Genomic DNA, 1,576 nt, shown 5'->3' on the forward strand with positions numbered 1-1,576 from the left:
TGAATTTCATTCTGGGAAACTTTACGTCCTTTGTTTTGACGAAGAAAAAAAGACAATTATAAAAGATGAATATTCAAATATTTCAAAGATAAATTTCCATCTTGCTACAGTTGTATAATAATTCAAATAAACTGCTGAACATGCAGATCATTGAATATTGAGGGTTTAAGATGAGACATGTTCAGCTTTACAGAAAACACAAACTAATCAGACCTCAGTCTGTCTCCAAGCAGCGTGTTAGCCTCCACTGTTCTCCTCTTCACCCTCAGTCATCTGGATGATGTCTCTGCTGTCTCCACATGAGACATTTTTCTAGATCTGGTCTGGGGGATTTTTCAAGATATTTAGAACCTTGAAATGAACAGAGACTGAACTTTGTTTCAAGTGTTGAAAAACTTTTATTTTTGTTTCAATAAGCTGCTAAAAATACAGTTCATTATAATACATTTCAGAAAAAAATAAATACAAAAAACTGTCTCTTTCTCTTATCTGAATACAGAAATATTTTGTGTGAGATCACACCATGACAAGAGTTTATTTAGAAAAACTGTTTTAAAAATGAAAGCATTTTTCATTTGTCAGTTTTATTCAAACTTTATAATATAGACAGCAAAGAAAATGTTCAACAAAGTTACCTTGCTGTTGCTAAAATAAAAAAAACAAAACTATTATGTAGATGTAAATTTATTCTTTTCTGTATTCGGGATTTGTTGAAAAATACATTTTAAAAACTAAGGACAACTATTTTCTTCATGTGTGTTTTTGTACAGAGTTTGTGTCTCTTGAGTCACTGTGTCAATCGAGCGCAGTAATAAACAGCAGAATCCTCAGCTCTCAGACTGTTCATCTGCAGATACACCTGCTTTCTGCTGTTGTCTCTGGAGATGGTGAAGCGGTTTTTCACTGACTCTGAGTAGTAGATGTTACTGCTGTGATAACTGATATAAGCGATCCATTCCAGTCCTTTTCCAGCAGCCTGTCTGATCCAAGCTATAGACTGATCACTACTAAACCCTGAATATGTACAGATCAGTTTGTGGGGTTCTCCAGGTCTTTTAACCACTGATTCAGACTCAGTCAGTGTTTGACCCCTGATACCTGCAGAACAACAAGCAGCACATTAATGCAGTTACAAGAACTTTCTACCATTTTCTTTGTTCAGAACAATTTCTTACCAGGTAAGACACCAAAGAAAAAGAGAAAAAGCAGCAAACAAACAGGTCTGATCATTGTTGGAGTCATTTGTCTTTGTTCTGTCTGCAGCTTCTTTGTCAGATTGAATCACTGAACTTTGATTCATATAAGAAGAAACTGGAAATGTCAGATTTGCATAAACTCCTCCTAGGCAAGGAAAGGCAAGTTTATTTGTATAGCACATTTCATGTACAGAGACAATTCAAAGTGCTTTACATAAAAAAAACATTAAAAGAAACAATCAAAAGAAATAGTAAAAATGTCATTCATCATCATTCAAATCATTAAAATAAAATTAAAAGAAAGTGAAAAGATTTTAATTTAAAACAAGCATAGATAAAAAGTGCGGACGTAAACTTTTGAATACATATTAATCAAATGC

General features: G+C 33.3%; 1 gene segment (V, D, J or C); it reads right to left on the bottom strand.

Moving 5' to 3' along the window:
- Positions 1–256: 256 nt before the first annotated feature.
- Positions 257–1,337, bottom strand: LOC118598365. The segment is given in 2 exon segments: positions 257–1,098; positions 1,176–1,337. Coding segments are annotated over 2 exon segments (378 nt in total).
- Between the last annotated feature and the right edge of the window lie 239 nt (positions 1,338–1,576).

Source organism: Oryzias melastigma, unplaced genomic scaffold (assembly GCF_002922805.2).
Source record: "Oryzias melastigma strain HK-1 unplaced genomic scaffold, ASM292280v2 sc00376, whole genome shotgun sequence".
NCBI classification, from domain to species: Eukaryota; Metazoa; Chordata; class Actinopteri; order Beloniformes; family Adrianichthyidae; genus Oryzias; species Oryzias melastigma.